Raw genomic sequence first — 17254 nt, forward strand, 5'->3', positions numbered from 1 at the left:
TGATAATGTTCAGTACCTTATTGTTACAGAAGTATGAAAATGGCGCCCAACGTGTCAAGAATCATTCTGGTTGCCACGGAAAATTTGAATAATGGGGCCTGTGTGGTGAATAAAAATTGCTAGAAATTAGAAAAAACAGCGAAAAAAATTGTTCGCGAAGGTTCAGTAACTAATTGTTGAAGAAGTATGGGAGTGGCGCCCAACGTGTCAAGAATCATTCTTCGCTCCTGAGAAAATTTGGATAAGTGGGCCTGTATGGTGAATAAAAAATGCGAGATATTAAAACAAAAAAGGTAAAATATTTTGGTTCAGGTTATTGTTGCAGAAGTATGAAAATGGCGCCCAATGTATTCATTCTTGTAGCCTGATTACTGAAAATTTGGAAAAGTGGTCCTATGTGGTAAATAAGAAATGCGAAAAATGAGAAAAAACAGCGACAGCTTTGTGTGATTGAGTTCTGTAACATTTTGCTAAAGTAGCATGGGAGTTGCGCCCAACGTGCTAAGTGTCATTCCTGGCGCCTGAGAAAATTTGAATAAGTGGGCCTGTGTGGTGAATAAAAGATGCGGGATATTAAAACAAACAAGTATATCCTCAACCATTTATACCCTCCACCACTTGAAAGAAACCTGAAAATTTTCAAAAAAAAAAAAAAAAATAATAATAATAATAATAATAAAAAAATGATAAATACCGCTCAAATGGAGGCTATACGAAGACGTGGACCTGCACAGACAATTTTCTGCCATAGGCTGTAGTATCCATTACGAACTTTAAATACCAAATTTGAAACAATTCCGGCGAATAATGTCGCTAAAATCATCAAAATACCGAATATCGGCAGGTACCGTTATATAGGGGCTATACCAAAACGTGGACCTCTGGACCAAAAGTCCAGAAGACATAATATACATTTGAGTAAAATTTTATCAACCTACTTCATTTCGCTCGGAAGCTAGAGTGAATTTGACAGACGGACATACGGACGGACATCGCTAATTTTAAGCTGATCAAGAATATATAAATTTTGTAGGGTCTAAAATGTATATTTAAAGGTGTTACAAACGGAATGACAAACTTAATATACCCGCCATACTATGGTGGAGGGTATAAAAATGGGTCTGTGTGGTAAATAGAAGTTGCGAGAAATGAAAAAATACTGCGAAAATACCAGTACCTCATTGTTACAGAAGTATGAAATGGCGCCCAATGTATCAAGAATCATTCTTGTGCGGTGAATAAGAAATGCGAGAAATTAGAAAAAACAGCGACAACTTTGTTTGATAAGGCTCAGTACCTCATTGTTACAGAAGCATGAAAATGGCGCCCAACTTGACAAGAATCATTCTTGTTGCTACAGAAATTAGAAAAAAACAGCGACAAATTGGTTTGATACATTTCATTCTTGTTGCCTGAGAAAATTTGAATAAGTGAACCTGTATTTGGTTCGGGGTATAGTGACATGATACAGACTTGACCCACATAACCATCACTGTTGCACACCCAACGTCACATCTCTCACTTAGCGTTGTAGCGACACCAGCTACTCAACAGCAGCGACTCCTGATGAAAATCATTCTGTTCTACACCAGCTTAGCGACCTCTAAGGTCAGCGACTCAACAATAGGTGCCTCTGAGGCAGACTACTCTACAGTGGTGAGCTCTGAGGCCAACTACTTTGAACCAGCAACTCTTGAAGCCAGCTACTTTACTTTAGCGACTTCTGAAGCAAACTATTATATGGTAGCGACCTCTGAGGTAAGCTACTTTGCAGCAAAGTTCTTAGAGGCCAGCCAATCTGTATTGACGACCTCTGAGGCCAGCTACCCTACAGTAGCAACTTCCACAATAGCGGCCTCTGTCCCAACTACTTTATAGCAGAGATCTCTGAGGCCAGTTACTTTATGAAAGCGACATCTAAGGCCAGCAGCTCTACAATAAGGGTCTCTGAGGCGAGATTCTTTACAGCAGCCAACTCTAAGGCCAGCTTCTTTAGACTAGCAACATTGAAGTCACCTACTTTACAGCAACGACCTCTGAGGCCAGTAAGGTCAGCAGCTCTACTAAAGGGGTATCTGAGCTCAATTATTTTACGACAGCGAATTCTAAGGCCAGCAGCTCAACAATAGGGGCCTCTGAGGCAGACTATTCTACAGTGGTGAACTCTAAGGCCACCTACTTTGGACCAGCAACCCTTGAAGCCAGGTACTTTACTTTAGCGACTTCTGACGTGATCTTTTCTATAGTAGCGACCTCTGAGGCGATCTACTTTAGAGTAGAGGTTCATTGGCGATCTCACGGCGAAATTCTAGAATTATTACTTTGAATTTATCCCGTATCCCCCAATGCTGGAAGCGAGGTTGTAAAAATTTTCAGCTCACCAGTTAAGGGTAGGGGGTTCGGTTAGTAAGAAGATATTGGGCGCCGATCTTATTTTGAATAGGTATAAGTAATAGGTATTGTTAGGGTAAATGTTGTGAGCTAGAAGCTGACCACTAAAGTACAAAAGTGGCGCCCAACGTGTCAAAAAAAAACAAAAACAAAATTAAGCATCATATTGACAGCATTTTATATGGTTCCACGTAATATTCAATCATGTAACGAAAACTGTACGGAAGCGTGACAAGTGGCGCCCAACGTGTCAAGAATAAATAAGTATCGAATCGACAGCATTTTATTGCGTTCCACGTAAGACCTTTGCTCAGTTGGTCGAAGGGTGTCATGAGGAGGCGCCCTATGGCTATTCTCAAGGCGGCTTTCTGGCAGATTTGATTATTACACTGTTGTGACAGTTCGCAACAATGCCACACTCTCCATTTCCTTTGGCACCCGGTATTTTAAAGGTGTTTGAGCGGTTATCACCTTTTTAGTATATACTTAATATTAGGTCTAATCAGACAAATGGCTTGACCAATATAATGTATAAAAGATGGTTCGTATAAGGAAAACGTGGAATATTTTATATATTGAGCTGAAATGATGCTTTCTGCGCAAGCATTCAAGTGTCGCCCAAAGTGTCAGGACAATGCAATGTATCGATATCATTTCCTTGTGTAATGGGCAAGACCTTCACGTTCTCAGGTAGATGAACGAGAGGTGTCATGAGGAGGCATTCTGTTGCGGTTCTGAGCTCGGCATTAATTATAACTCAATTTTATGTAGAACTGAGAGGTGAGAAAACATAAAAAGCTTTTTTGGATGGCTTAAGTCATCGGCTGACTGGCTGGAAATGAGCAAAGAAGCCTAGGGCCAAAATCGAACTAAGTCAACCTAAAACTCCTTTTTTCATCTACGAGAAGCCAGCCGTTGACTTAAGCCAGTCAAAAAAGCGTTTATGTATTCTCACTTTTACATTAAACGATCACACCAATGCCCCAAGTGCTTGCTGCGCTTACATTACCATGGGGTATGTTCTAAAATCTAATATTTATTACAAAATAAAACCCAATAAATATTTTTTTTTTTGTATATTTATAATCTTTATTGAATTTGAAGTGGTTACAATTTAAATGTCGTTTTCTTTGTTTTGTTTTTTTCTCATTTTGTCTTGTTTAATAATTTGTTTGTTTGTTGTTGTTGTTTTTTTCGAATTATATTTTCACTTAAATGTGGATTTCACTTAATTGTAATAATAATAATAATTAAAATAAATGTATATATATTATTACAAAGTTATATAATATTCTTTTGTTTATTTGTTTATTTTGTTTTGCTGTTGTGGATTGTAATTATAATAATATTAATAATAATATATTTAATATTATTATTGCTGTTTGTTATTATTAATCATAATAAGTTTTCTTTATAATACAATAATTCAAGTGGTGAGTTTAAAAAACGTATTATTTTGTTTTAAAAAAAGTTTTATGCTGCCTTTTTTCTTTTTTGTTCTCATTTCACAAAAAAGAAAAATACCATAAACATTATTATTACATACAAATAGAAAATATGAAGAGGGTATGTATAAATGTTTATCGCTGTTGTTTTTTGGGGGGAGGGATTTCTATAAAAATAATATGGGTTTAAATTGTTTTTCTTTAATATTCTTTTATTTCATTAAAAAATACGGCTGTGTGTACAGCTGTTTATCTTTTGTTTTGTTTTTGCTTCAAAGAGAAAGCCTAGTTTTAACACAAAGAGTAAAGAATAATAATAGAGACTTGTTATTAACACACTCTCTCTCTCTAACGCTCTCATAATCATAATCATCCTTTGATGTTTGTCTTGTTCTCACAGAAATACTCTAAGCATAGCCTAACCTTACACCTTACAATTTTGTATTTGTTTTTTTTTTTTCGAATCTACTTCACATCATTAATGAAAGGGATTTTTGTTTGTGTTCTTGTTTTTTTCATTTAAATACTACTTTGCCTTAATTGTTTGTTTGTTTTTTATTTCAGTCCATTACATATTCACTTTTTCGTCGTTATTCTCTAATAAAACAGAAACACCGTTGTTCAACTACAGGGTAACATGTGCAATGTTTAGGGTGGCTGGCCACATGACAAGTTTCCATACAGTTTAAATGGCCGTTGCATTAGAGTGTAGTGTTACCAGTTTTTTTTTATTCAAAAACTTAAAACCTTACACATGTTACTCTGCAGAAATGAAATAAAATGTGAAAATAAATAAAAAATTAAATAATACTTTCATTTTTGTTTTAAAGAGAATCAATCAAACTTCATTATTTCCGTGAAATTGAAAAAATCACATAAATGGTTTTTTGGTTTTTTTAAAAGAAATTTGTTTGGGGGTATTTTGTTCTTCGTTTACAAATTCTATTTTTTCCAAATTTTTATTTTTTGTGCTGTTTAATAATCTCATTTTTTTAATTTCTTTTAAATTCATTTTAGTTTTAAATTTGGGGGTATTTTTCTCATCGAGTTTTCGTTTTCTTTTTTAAATACTTAAAATGTGTTCCTTTTTTCAAATATTGCGAAAATTGTATTTTTTTGTTATTATTATTTTTAAATTGTTTTCTTTTTGTTTTTTTGGAGGCTTCATCCCTGAGTTTTGAATTGCAAAATTTGTTTTTCCTTAATATTTGTTTTATTATAAATTTAAGTTTTTTTTGTTTTGTTTTTGTTATTAAAACTCTATTTTAATACTAAAATGTGGGATGAATGAGGGGGTTCTTTAAAGACATTGAAATTAAAAAAAAATAAATAAATACCAAAGAAAAAATATTATAAATGAAAAAAAATTGATTGTTTTGTTATGAGTTTGTTTTTTTTCTGTTGAGTTTAGCTGCAGTGAACATCATTTTATTTTTTTTTTTTTGTTTTGTTGCTTACTTTAATTTGTCTAATATTTAACCAGTTATTTTGTTTGTCCTTAAATGAAATTTGTATTTGTAGATTTGTATGCTTTCTTCTTCTTCTTCTTCTTCTTGTTTTCTAAATTATTTATTGGAAAGATTTGTACTTTCTGCAAGTATTTCTTGTTGCTGGTATATTTGTATTTTGTTTGTTTTATTGTTTTATGGTATTTTCATATAATTCTATAGTATATTCTGTTTGTCTATAGTTTATAGTTGATTTGTGTAATGCTTTGCGAAGACTGTATTTTTGTGGAGTTGCCACACAGAATAATTTCAAGAATGAAAAAGATTTTCAAAATTTCGGCTTTCTTTCATGAAATTTTCTGTGCAGCGTTTTTGAGTTTTGTATTGAAAAAAATTCTTAACTATTATGTTTTACGTTTGTATTCTATTGTAGTTTAAGCAACAGAGGAAAATTATTGAAAACTTTCGGGATAATAAGAAAAAAGCAAGATATTCTCCATTTAATAATTATTGCGATATTTAAAGAAGTTTTGTTACTTTTTGAATTCTCAATCTACCCAGCTAAAGGTGTAGGTACATAAGCAGTTTGAAGTCATATTTTGTGGCACATCATAAAGGGATGCCAGAGCCGCAATCGAATACTGCCGTCGTTTCTCTTTATAATTTGACATTAATATACCTAGCCATGATGCCATACTGCTTATGTACGCACACCTTAGTACATGCTTCCGAGGTCGCTGATGTCCTAGTTTTTGTCGAGATTTTCTACCGTTTTTTCCATAAAAAAAATTCCGTGTAATCTGCACACACTCCTTTCTTTTGTTTCGTTTGAAAAAAAAAAAAAAAACAAAGAAAAACCGACGTCAGCAGCAAGTTTTTCCAGACGAGATTTTCCAGCTTTTCCTCAGCGTTTGTACGGAACACATGTCCAGTAGATATTTTTATTTTATTTTAATTATTTAGATGCGACATTAGAACATACTCCGGGAACTATGGGAAGTGCCATAGAAATCCATATCAAATATATCATCCAAATTTTTTCCAATAATTTTCAAAATTTCGAAAAAAAGTAGTCAAATATTTTCCAATTTTTATTAAATTTTCAAATTTATTAAATTTTTCAAATGTCGGATCCAACACAGTATCGGACATCCTATAGTTCTCCAATTTTCGAATGAATTAAACAAAATTTTCCAGATTTTTGAATGAAACTATATAATTTTTTTCCCGAAATTCAGATCAGACATCCGAAAATTTTGCTAATTTCGTTCAGACACACAAAAATGTTTCGAATTTTACTTCTTCTTCTGCGAATTTCAATCGAACTCGACACGACTTTTTTCCTAATTTCAAAAAAATTAGTCAAATCCAATTCCAATTTTCGGATAAAAAGAAATATTAAATTTTTTTTCAAATTTCAGATCAAACATTGAAAATTTTTCACAATTTCGGATCGGACGACATCCTATATTTCTCCGATTTTCGAATGTTTTAATCGATTTTTTTTTTCTGTAAAACAAATTCAGATTATTCCCGAATCCAAGATCAAACATTCGAAAATTTTGCGAATTTAGTTCCAAACAGGCCCTGACTTGAAAAACATATCTAGAGAACCTTTTAGCTGTTAGCGGCATGTAACGTCATAATAACTCAACGTGTGGCCAGTAAGCTTTGTAATATGGCAATCTTAACAAATGTAGGGATCTACAATCCTATTTTTTTCTTCTCACAACAACGGTGGCTAACCACAAAGCAAAGAAAGAAATGTTTACGCATAGCATGGTAGAATACAGGTAGTCGTATCGACACACATGAACTGTAAAAAAAATTGGAATTGAAAATTTTATATGAAAAATTATTGAAATTCGTAGGAATTGTTGAGAAATGCTGTTGGGACAATGAACTGTTTAACTAATTTTTAGTGAAAAATTATTTAAATTTCTAAAAATGCTGAAAATGCATATCAATAATAACTTCCAATTGGTGTCGTATAAGAAAAATTATAAAAATCTACTTAGTTTTGAAAAAAAAAAAAAACATTTTAACATTTTTGACATATCAATGTTCCCAAGCGTTGGAGCATCTAGCTGTATTCTACTATCATGGTAAGGAAAATCATAGAATGCCTCTGTTTATTTTTTTACAAATATAAGTCGATTTTTATATGTTTCCTTACACGAAGTCAATTGGAGGTTATTATAATATGCGTTTTTCCAAAATGTTTACAAATTTGATTAATTTTCATTCAAAAATTCTAATTCCAAGATTGATTTGACAGTTCATTGTCCCAGCGGCTGTCTGTCGATGCGTCTACCTGTATTCTTCTACCACTTTATGTAAGAAAATTATACAAAAAAAATCTTTTGTTTTAGTATAAGTTTATATTGGCAGAATTAATGCGTTTTAATTTCACTGGCTATTAATTGTTAAAAACATTATTTTTTTTTGATACAGACAAGACCAATTCTATGTGTGACCAGTAAGCTTTGCGTGATAATGACATCCCAATGTAGGGATCTACAATTCAATTTTTTTCTCTCTCAACATAGTATGTTTATATGTGTGGCCACCAGGCTTTGGGATAAGATGATCTCCCAAATGTAGGGATCTACAAATCCAGTTTCTCTCGCAACAAAGTTGGCTGGCCACTCAACAAAATAGCCAGAATGAAATGATTGCTCATTGTAAAGAGATGAATAAGGAAAATCCTTAATGAAAATATTGTTCGTTGTAATTTACGTTTACATTGGCGTAATTAACGGACTATCCTTTGGTAAATTCTGATATGATTCTTTTTCCCAATTTCAATGGTTGTTTACTCTTTAAACTTGGATTTTGTGCTTTCATCTTCGGAATACCATAACAAATTGCATTTTTTTTAAATATCGCAATAAATTTTTAAATATGAGGAAAAACAATCAAATGTTGAAACTAAAAACAATATTTTTGGAAAAAAAAAAAAATAAAAAATCCTTTTATGTTATTTATGCACGTATGTATATATATATTTTTTTAAAATTAATTATTTTTATGTATATTTATATTGTAAAACTAATTTGTTGTATTACTATTGTGTTTTGTATGTACTATTTTTTGTTTTTGTTTGCATGATTAAAAATTATGGAGTTATGATTAGAATTATTTTTTTATGTTATGGAATTATGTAGCTATTTGTTGTTGTTGTATGTTCTGTATATATACTTAGTAATTGGTTTTCGTTTTGTTTCTTCTTTTTTGTTTTGTAATAGTTAAGAGTTAAATATATATAATTTTTTGTCGTATAATATTTAGTAATTTGTTCCTGCTGACATAAAAAATGCTGTTATTTTCGTAATTTGTATTTTTTGTTGCTGTTTGTTTGTTTTGTTTTTGTATGTATAAATATTGTTTGTAATTTGAACTTTAATTTTTCGGTAAATGGTAATCTGAGAAGTTTACTTTTTGTTGTTGTTGTTTTTTATTTTTGTTCATTACAGGAGACAGGCGGTTTGGCCACTTGTCACAAAAAGATTTTTGTTACGATCTCTAAGGAAACGGTTTTGTTTATAAATTTGCAAAATATTTTTTTATTTGTGGTTTGCGATTTTTTTTCTGTTCTATAGTAAACGCTATTATTATTGTTATTATATATAGATTAATGGTAATATTTGTATTTTGTTGTTGTTGTATTGTTTTGTTGAACATTTTGTTGCATTTTCAAAGTTATTTCTTTTGTAGTTGGTTTTTTATTTGTGGAAATTTGTTGATTTTCATGGAGGGGAAGGAATTTGGAGAGTTTAACACATGGCCGGGGAGTATTTTTTCTTAAAAAAAAACAAGGTATATAATATTACAAGAGCAAAATTTTAAGGATATGTCAATACTGTGGCTGCTCTTATGGTGAGAACACCTAAAACTCTTTTTTGAGTGGTTTAAGTCATCGGCTGGCTTCTTTGTAGAGAAACAAAAGCATTTTAGGTTGTCTTAGTTCGATTTTGGCCCTATGCTTCTTTGTTATTTCGCGAAGAAGCCAGCCCACGGCTTAAGCCACTCAAAAAAGGGTTTTATGTATTCTCACCTTTAGCCTCGTTTTCATTAAGGTTAGACAATAGAAACTGAGTAATATAAACGTGGTATTACTTGTTTTTGTTTGTTTTCCTCCAGCCCATGTGTTAACCTTCAAAAATATTGTGGCTTTGTAAAAAAAGTAAAAAATAACAAACCAAATTAAAAATATTACAAAACAATTACTATTTTCACATTTTTTAAGCAGCAAAGTGTGATTTTTTTTTGTGGTTTGCTGAGTTTTTTTGTTAGTTTTCTTTTAGAGGTATTTTTTTCTTTAATTTTATTTGAACTCTTTGTTGGTTTTTCATTTTGTTTTTCTTCCAAGTTAATTATATTCGAGTTTGTTTGTTAAAAATGTATGAGGGCTTTAATGATGAAGTCATTGATCGATCTGTAATCATTTCCAATTTGTGTCATATTATTTTTTTCTTTTGGAAATTTTGGTATTAATTTCAAATTAAACTTAAAAATAAAATTAATTTGTATTTACTGGATTCGACTTATAATAAAATTTTTAATTTTTTGTTTTTTTTTTTTTTTTTTTTTTTTTCTAGTTTAACTTATAGACTTAAAAATTAGATAAAGCATTAAAAGCCTTATAAGATATATTTTTTCTTTTTTATTAAAAAAATATTATTGCAAATTAAAATGATGAAAGGAAAAAATGGAGGGAACTTAAGAAAAATGTAATCGGAAAGATAATTGTCTCGTTTAGCACCATGAGTAATTTTGATATGTTGGGTTTTATATTAAAAAAAACAAGGCTGAAATCTATACATGCAATATATGGAGGTTATTTTTTGAAATCTATTACAAAACTTTATTTTCTTTTGCATACCCAAATTACAATCAACTCTTTTATTGTTTGGTTCAATATAATATAACACAAAAATCTATATTTTTGTTTTTGATAATGTATATGAGTTGATATGTGGCCAGCTCTCTATATTTAATCAATACCATGTAGAGTAAGGGTTCTATAGCTCAACTTTTAATGCAACTTTTTGGCATAAAATAAGCAAGCCATGAAGCATGTGAATACCTTGGTAATCAAAATTGAAAGTATGTACCTTTTGTGGGTGAGGTACCAGAAGGGGTTGGCATATATATATCATCTTCACTACAGATCTTGCGTTAGCAAAAATATTTGTGTGTGTAAAATTTGAAGAGAGTTGGGTGTTTATTTCGCCTTCTTTGAGCGTTTGGTTTTTCAAAACTTTGAACCTTTGTGGGGGAGGTATTAGAAGAAATGGTCCGATATGTACCATCTTTGTAACAGATCTTGCGTTTATGGAAATATTGAGATGTGCCAAGTCTGAATGGAATCGGATGTTAATTTCGTGTTTTATGAGCTTCATAGATATTCAAAATTTTGACCCTTTGTGGGGGAGCTACCAGAAGGAGAGGACTAATATATTCCATCTTCACACCAAACCTTGGGTTAATAAAAATATTGCGATGTGTGTAATTTGAAGGGAACCGGATGCGTATTTCGGATTTTATGATCGTTTTGGTTATTCGAAACTTTGACCCTTTGTGGGGGAGGTACCAGAAGGAATGGTCCGATCTCTACCATCTTTATAACAGTTCTGGTGTTGATGAAAATATAGAGATGTACCAAGTCTGAATGGAATCGAATGTTAATTTCGGATTTTATGATCGTTTTGGTTATTCACAACTTTGACCCTTTGTGAGGTAGGTACCAGAAGGAATGGTCCGATCTCTACCATCTTTATAACAGATCTGGTGTTGATGAAAATATAGAGATGTACCAAGTCTGAATGGAATCGAATGTTAATTTCGTGTTTTATGAGCTCATGAATATTCAAAATGTTGACCCTTTGTGGGGGATGTACCAGAAGGAGTGGACCGATATATCCCATCTTCACACCAGATCTTGGCGTAATAAAAAATATTGTGATGTGTGTAATTTGAAGACAATCGGAAACTTACATCACATTTTATAAGAGTTATAAATATTCAAAATTTTGACCCTTTGTGGAGGAAGTACTGGATGGAGTGGATCGATAGTGTCCATTTTCGCCCCTAGGATTTGCAAAGTTGAAGCAAAATCGGATTATCCGTTCTCTTTTTGTGCAGTAAATTATTTTCTTTGAAAATGTTAACATTTTGTGGGGGGAGATACCAGAAGAAGTGGACCTATATTGTCCATAACCGAACTCGATCTAAGTTTGATAATAATATTACGATGAACCATGTTTGGATCAAACCGGATACTTTCTTCGAGAATTATCGTGTGCACCAGCCAGACAGACAGACGGATGAACGGAAATTGCTAGATCGACTCCAAGTGTCTTGAAACGGATTTGATCCAAAGAGACCTAGGGTCTAAAAAACCGTTATTGCGATGAGATATGTTTAGGCCGTATCAGATGATAAAAACCCTCTCTAGCCTCTATGGCTGAGGCTATACAAAATTGAAGTATTTCTAACCTCTGTTTCTCTAACCTCAACAACAGCAGGTAAAGTAGTTCTCTCAGAGCGAATAAGACATATCTCTCTTTTACTGGTTTTACCATTAAAAAAGTACGGGAATATATATTTAATATTTTTCTTTGGGAAGCAGCATGTCATTGACAATATAATTTGATATGTGCCCAGGCCACTTTACTAAAAGAACGACTTGTACAATTAGGGCTCTATAGCTGATATATTGTCACATGTTTCTGCTTAAGGCTTCACATATCACCATCTAATTTAGACATATTTTCTTATTTTTGCATTCTCGTACTGTCTGGGCAAAGTAGTTTTCTCAGAGCGAATATAACATATCTCTCTTTTACTGGTTTTACCATTAAAACAGTACGGGAATACAAAAACAATTTTTTTCTTTGGGAAGCAGCGTTTCAATGACAACATAATGTGTGAGCAGGCCACTTTACTCAGAGAACAGCTTGTACAGATAGGGCTCTATAGCTCATATATTGCCACACGTTTCAGCTGTTGGCTGCACTTATCAAAATATATTTTTAATGTCACTTGCATATAAAGCCTTTGTGTCTTAATAAAACTAAACCCAAACATTAAAATTCCACCTATGGTGCTGCAAGGGAGACAATATTTCTCTTGAATAAGGACTAAGGATAAGACTACTTTTCTAAAAAAATAAAGTTTATGACGTTATATATTAAAATATATGTGATAAAATTTATTATTATTAGAAATACATAAATTTTATAAAAATGAAAATTAATGTAAATATATAAAAAATTAAAACAAAAAGCAACCTATATAAAATGAAAAAAAAATATTAAAGAATTGCACATGAAACTATGTAATAGATGATTTAAAAAAATATATATTATTTTATATGGAGAATAATTAGCAAATATGATTTTTGAAAAAAAAAATTCAATTTCAATGATTTCTTGATGTTTTTTCTTTAATTTTTTTCTTTTTTTTTTAGCCAGCAAAGATCACAGTTATCAAAAAAGAAAAGAAAAAAATGTATTTATGACTTTAATTTTGTTTATGTTGTTGTTGAATGATGACCATCACATGTAGACATGAAAAACGCACACACACAGAGACATACAGAAACACATACAACAATAAAAATGTTAACGTTGTGGGCTTTTCAGCTGGCAATGTTGGTTGAGGTTTATTATTAAAATATTATTTTCGATTTCGAAAGACAATGACGACGACAAGGATATTTTGTTTCAAGTTTGAATTTGTTTTTAAAAAAATATTATTGTTTTTTTTTCTTCATGGTTTTGTTGTTGTTGTGGTAAATATTTGTTTTGTACATTTTAATTGCTATCATTTCAGTTAAATGGTTTTTTTGTTTTGTAGACTTAATTCAAATTGTTTTGAATGGGTTTTTTGTTTTAGGTTTAATCTTTCTGTTTTTGTTGTTTATTTGTTGTTAAGCAATTTTGTGCGTGTTTATGTAATGTTGTTTTTTTTTCGTTTTTATAAAAAATTGTGTATGTAATTAAATTAAAATTAATTATTAGAAAAAAAAAATGATATGAAAATTAACTCCAATCAAATAATGAAAAAAATAAAAAAAAATCGTAAATCATAAAAAACTTTTTTTTTAATTTTTTCCAATAAATGATCGCTTAGCAGGACATTCGGTAAATTTTTATAAAATTTCCTTCAATGCATAACTCTTTGTGCCGCAAACAATCCATACACCTGCATTGTGTGTAAAGGATGTTTTGTCTGTGTGTAATCTAAGGATAATCAAATGAATACTTTTGTTCCCTCTCCTCTGTTCTTTTTTTGTTTTGTTTTCGAAAAATCAAATACTTTATATTGCCCCTCCCTATCTCTCTCTCTCTCTTCTATCGTATACAAATACTTTGTTTTTTTTTAATATTTGCTTATCCTTAAATTATCACCTCGATATTAAGAAAAGAGTTATACATTTTTTTCAGTTTAGAAATTTTATAACAGTTTACCAAAAGTCCTTGTACGAACCTCAGGAACCGTGTAATGTACTATTCTGGTTACTGCTGTTGTTGCCATTGCTGCTGTTATTGCCATTGCTGCCTGTGGTGCTGACATTTTGCGCCGACACTTCCGATTTAACACGACGAGCAATGTGTGAGCGTGTATGCTTGCGTAAATGATCTTTGCGATAGAAACCTGAAATGGAAGAAAGGAGGGAGGGAAATGATTAAAAAATTGAAACAAAATAGGATATTTTAAATATTTTTTTTTTTAAAGGATCAAAAGATATTTTTTTCAAAGTACATAAACTAACGTTTATAAAAATGTGCGTTTTTTTAAGTAGCAACATAAAGCTATTTTTATACCCTACACCACGTATTGGTAAGGGTATTATACCTTTATGCATTTGAATCGAGATAGACCCATAATTATTTTTGAGGATCTTCATAGAATCACTTTCTGAGTAGATTTAAGCCTGTCAGTCCATCTGTCCGTCCATGTCCTGTCCATGTATTTTTGTGAACAAAATGCAGGGGTCCAATTGAGATGAAATTTTCCAAACAATATTTGTTTGGCTCAACAACGAACCCTATTGAAATTGGTGAGAATCGGTTCCAATTTAGATATAGCTCCCATGTATATATTAAACCGATTTCGGGTTAATTGTGCACCAAATGACCGATATCAATCCGAATGAACAGAATTTGGGCACATCCGACCGTATTCAGTCTAGAAGCAAGTATATCAAATTTGGTGAAAATCTGTTCAGATATATAGCTATAGCTTCCATATATATGTTTCATACGATTTCCCTCAAATTCGTAATATGCACACGACAAGAATGATATTTGATACCATATATCAAATAAAGCCCAGAAATACCTCTGTCGAATTGTATTAAGATCGGTTCAGATGTGGTGACAATCGGATCAGATATAGCTATAGCTCCCATATATATGTTTCATCCGATTTGGTGTTTAAATCCCTCAAATTCGTAATATGCATGCGACAACAATGGTGTTTGGTACGGGATATATTATAGAGTACGGAAATACCTTTGCCAAGTTTTATCAAGATCAGCTAAGATTTGGAAATAGCTCCCATATATATCCTTAATCCCATTTCAGGTATATTGTGTAAATAATGGTGAAAATCGATTCTGAATCGGATATGCCTCCCGCATATTAGTTCCCTCTGAACCCAAATTATGGCTGCTCTAAAGCCAAAGTTTGATAGGTGGTATGATCTACTTCAAATAAATTCTTTTATTACGGGAGCTCTACTAAAAAATCAAGTGGTGTAGGGTACCTCGCCCCGTGGAAACGAGATTTTTTTTAAGAACCACCAAACGTTGCTGATTTAGAAAGCATATGAAATTACCAGCCCGTTGGAATATTTTCATATTCCGTAGAAAGACCTGTATGAAGACCATCTGGTGAAATCTCATAGAAAATAGGACACCCCCGGACTGGGAAATTACCTTTTAAATTTTCTAAAAAAAGAACATCCTTAGAAAATATGGGAGACAAAAGGTTTATGCTTTTCTCTGAAGGGAAAAATACCTACTGGGTCAATAACAAGATGCCCTTCAGGCTATTTTTGAATGAATATCCTCCGTTCCTGCCCTCCAGTCTTTTGTAAGACATAATGCTTCTCAACTTATACTCTAAGAAGACACTTTCAAAAGTACTTTTGTAAAAATAAGAGTTACAAATAAAAAGTAGCTCCTTTAGGTTTTTTTAAAGTGTCCCGCATCGAGACATTTATGAAAAGAAAATAGCAATTTGGGACTAAATTACATTTTGCTTTTGTGTGGGAAGACTTCATTAAAAATAAGAACCTTGGAACTTCTATATAGCAGGAAGACCTTCTGAGTTTAAAAAAGAGAAATTTTTAAGAGTTTTTTCGTGAGGATGCCGTCTAGACTTCCTCGAGAAGTAAATTTTCTAAACTTGTTTTCACGAAGAACAAATTTGAAACGATTTCGTGGGTAAATTTGACTAGGATTATCAAAATCCTATTGTTATATGTGCGCTATAAGAATACGTTTACCTAAATATTCAAAATTCTGCCACCGGAGCTGGAAAAATGTGGCAAAAATTAATAAAATATTGAATATCCGGAGGTACCGTTATATGGGGGCTACACAAAAACGTGCAACTATACATACAGTTTTGCGCTACCGCAGCTAGAGCCCATTATGACCTACAAATTCTAATTTTTAGACAAATCCGGGGGAAAATGTTGCAAAAATCATCAAAGTACCGAATATGGGGAAGTACCGTAATATGGGGGCAATACACAAACTTGGAACTATACGTACATTGTTTCACCACACGAGCTAGAACTCATTATACCCCACAAATACCAATTTTTAGACAAATCAGTGGTACCGAGAAGTACCGTTATACGGGGGCTATACCATAACGTTGACCTATACATACAATTTTCGCCACACGAGCTAGTACCTATTTTGACCTACAAATACCAATGTTTAGACAAATCCGTGGAGAAATGAGGCAAAAAACAACAACATACCGAATATCGGGAGATACGTTATATCTGGGCTATATGAAAACGTAGATCTATACATGCAATGTTCCGCCTATGAAACTAGAACCCATTATGACTTACATATAAAAATTTATAGACAAATCCGTGGAAAAAATCAGGCGAAAAGCATCAAAATACCGAATATCAGGAGGTACGGTTATATGGCGGCTATACCAAAGCGTGGACCGATATATCTCATTTTCAGTACCAACCATCCTAGACACCATACAAATTATTCTGCCAAATTTTGAAGGTCTACGTCAAATAATGTGGGCTGTATCGTGATTTCAACAGACAAACACACTGACGGACAGACAGACAGACGAATTTAAATCGACTTAGATTTTTATGCTGATTATGAATATATGTACTTTATGGGGTCTACGACGAATATTTAGGAATGTTACAAACGGATTGACAAAGTTAATATACCCTGCTTTTCAGGATGTAGGGTATAAAAAAAACTCAAGTTTTAAATAAAAGTGAGTAGTAGCATTATCAGCATTAGCACTTAAATATTTAAAAAAAACACGATTTTATTTCTGAAATTCTTCAAATATTTGAATGAAGATATTTCATGAAAACTATGAAGTGTCCACAATTTTATTATTCTTAGAATTCTTGCTATCTTTTGGCTCAAATTAAATTTACAAGGATTGCTCCATTTAATCATCACCAATGCATGCAAAATGTGTTCGAAACGTTGGCCCAACGTTCTGATGCTAAGGCAACCAAAAGGTGATTTTTTTTGGCATTGTCACCACGTTTTTTGTCGTTTACAACTGTTTCCAATTTGCCTTCGTTGAAGAAGTGATGGGGAAAATGGCCCCACTTACGGCGATACAACCTATTTGTATATTTATCTCCCTATTGGCCGGCTTGAAGAGTTCTTTTGCCAGCAAAAGCAAAAAAAAAAAAAATGGAAAACACCTAAACTCGGTTCTCGTA

At 32.2% G+C, this 17254-nt stretch overlaps 1 protein-coding gene across 3 annotated transcripts in view; it reads right to left on the bottom strand.

The window, feature by feature from the left end:
• Positions 1–13661: 13661 nt before the first annotated feature.
• LOC101890397 (zinc finger protein 281) overlaps positions 13662–17254 on the bottom strand; it is a 58127-nt gene continuing 54534 nt past the window's right edge. For all 3 annotated transcript variants that reach the window (XM_011297563.3, XM_011297561.3, XM_059123336.1), the window contains one exon: positions 13662–13948. In XM_011297563.3, coding sequence (XP_011295865.1) covers positions 13782–13948 — 167 coding nt within the window. In that variant the 3' untranslated portion in view covers positions 13662–13781. The remainder of the gene's footprint in view (positions 13949–17254) is intronic.

The sequence above is a fragment of the Musca domestica genome, unplaced genomic scaffold (genome assembly GCF_030504385.1).
Source record: "Musca domestica strain aabys unplaced genomic scaffold, Musca_domestica.polishedcontigs.V.1.1 24, whole genome shotgun sequence".
NCBI classification, from domain to species: domain Eukaryota; kingdom Metazoa; phylum Arthropoda; class Insecta; order Diptera; family Muscidae; genus Musca; species Musca domestica.